The following is a 1,695-nucleotide window of genomic DNA, read 5'->3' as shown; positions in this document are numbered from 1 at the left end:
CACACACACACACACACACACACACACCGCCCCAAGCTGTCTCTGAAAACTGATCCAGCTTCACGCAGAGGGCAAAGAGAGCAGACCCTCACCACAAAGAGCTGTCACAGAGCCTTGCTTATTCTCGTCCTTGTCCTCGTCTGATGAAAAAACACGGCAGCGATATTTTAGGGGCTTAGTGGAGACAGACAGCGTGGGTTTCATGTTTTTCCGTAGCTTTTGTCTGAGTCACAGGTGTGAATGTGCGGTCACGGACAACAGGCCCCCCCACAACCACCACTTTTTGGCTGCCGAGTCACTCCCGACACCAGGCATCAGGTATCTCAGCGGACGCCGCAGGGTCACCGGTTGAAACAATGGGACCTTAATTTGCAGCCAAGACCTTGCGCCAGGTTTAGTGGTTTAAAAGAGAGAGAAAAAATGAAAGATTTTCAGTGACAACTCGTCATAGTTATTTTTCAGGTAGTAAAGGTCTAATAATATGCTAATTTTTTGGTTCATATTTATATTTATAGTTTAATTGCTTTAATTTCCAAGAAAACATTATTTTTCTCAAATTGTCTGTCTGAATATACCTGTATTCACTCACGGTCTGAAAAGCTCAGTTTTAGCGCCTGTCTCTTTAATACTTCGATACTTTCACAGAATTTATACAGCACCTCGACCTGCTTTGTAATCACAAATTATTTTTATAATATTGGACTTTTAAAGCTGTTTGTTGTTTTGTGTGCGGGAAAACTGAAATGCTGCAAATACGTCGATTAAAGATATTCACTGATAAATTTAACATCCATTCACTGCCTTGCTACAGCAGTTTACCTGATGCTGTATTCTCTTTCACGTCTCAGGTGTACTGAAGGACTACCTACGAGAGCTGCCCTACCCTCTGATTACCAAGAACCTGTATGAGGCAGTGTTGGAGGCCATGGCCACAAGGCCTTTGCGGATAGGAGCAGCGGGCTGCGAGAACGACCAGGCTGACTCGGAGCACACCGTCAGCTTGCTGGACAACCTGCCAGATGTGGAAAGGGTGAGGACGTCAAACTGTACACCTCCCCACTGGCTCTAAAAGTCTTCATAGTGCTAGAATATGATCAGAGAAGTGTTTGTGAAAGGGATAATTGTGGCATAGATAATGATGGCCATGATAATAATGCTACATATCACTACTGTTTAACCTCTGTTATATAGACTCTTACATCGGGGGGATATTAGTGGTTGCACACCGTCCACAAGCATTTACCAGTATAATTTTCTCTACACCAATTCACTGTCCACTATTTTCAGGTTAATCATACACGACACAAAATTAAAGTCCTTTTGAGGCAGATACCAATGCAAATATAGTATTGTAATTAAAAATATTGGCCAGTATTCTTCTTTTTTTTTTTTTAAATAGGTTTTTAGAAACCTTGCCCATTTTTCCCATGAGGAATAATAATGTAAGGGTTCTCCCTTTCATTGTCCCAAGCAAAGAGATCTAGATTCCCTGCTTCGTAACATGTATTGAATTCAATGTGTGTAAGTACAACACTGGATAGCAATGTAGCATTATCTTAAAATATTGCCTTGTTTGTTAAAACCTTTTGGCATTTCTAGCATTTTACTGCTACACATAGCTTGTTAAAGTAGATTTTGCAGTGCAGCTCTGTTTCTGCCAGTGGTATTACTACAACTACTAATCATAATAATAAC

At 41.1% G+C, this 1,695-nt stretch overlaps 1 protein-coding gene across 3 annotated transcripts in view; it reads left to right on the top strand.

Annotated features, from left to right (window-relative positions):
* syde2 (synapse defective 1, Rho GTPase, homolog 2 (C. elegans)) overlaps positions 1-1,695 on the top strand; it is a 46,674-nt gene that overhangs the window by 39,098 nt on the left and 5,881 nt on the right. For all 3 annotated transcript variants that reach the window (XM_032525526.1, XM_032525528.1, XM_032525527.1), the window contains exon 6: positions 849-1,030. In XM_032525526.1, coding sequence (XP_032381417.1) covers positions 849-1,030 — 182 coding nt within the window. The remainder of the gene's footprint in view (positions 1-848; positions 1,031-1,695) is intronic.

Source organism: Etheostoma spectabile, chromosome 9, assembly GCF_008692095.1.
Source record: "Etheostoma spectabile isolate EspeVRDwgs_2016 chromosome 9, UIUC_Espe_1.0, whole genome shotgun sequence".
Classification (NCBI taxonomy): Eukaryota; Metazoa; Chordata; class Actinopteri; order Perciformes; family Percidae; genus Etheostoma; species Etheostoma spectabile.
This window is presented reverse-complemented; position numbering and strand designations above follow the sequence as displayed.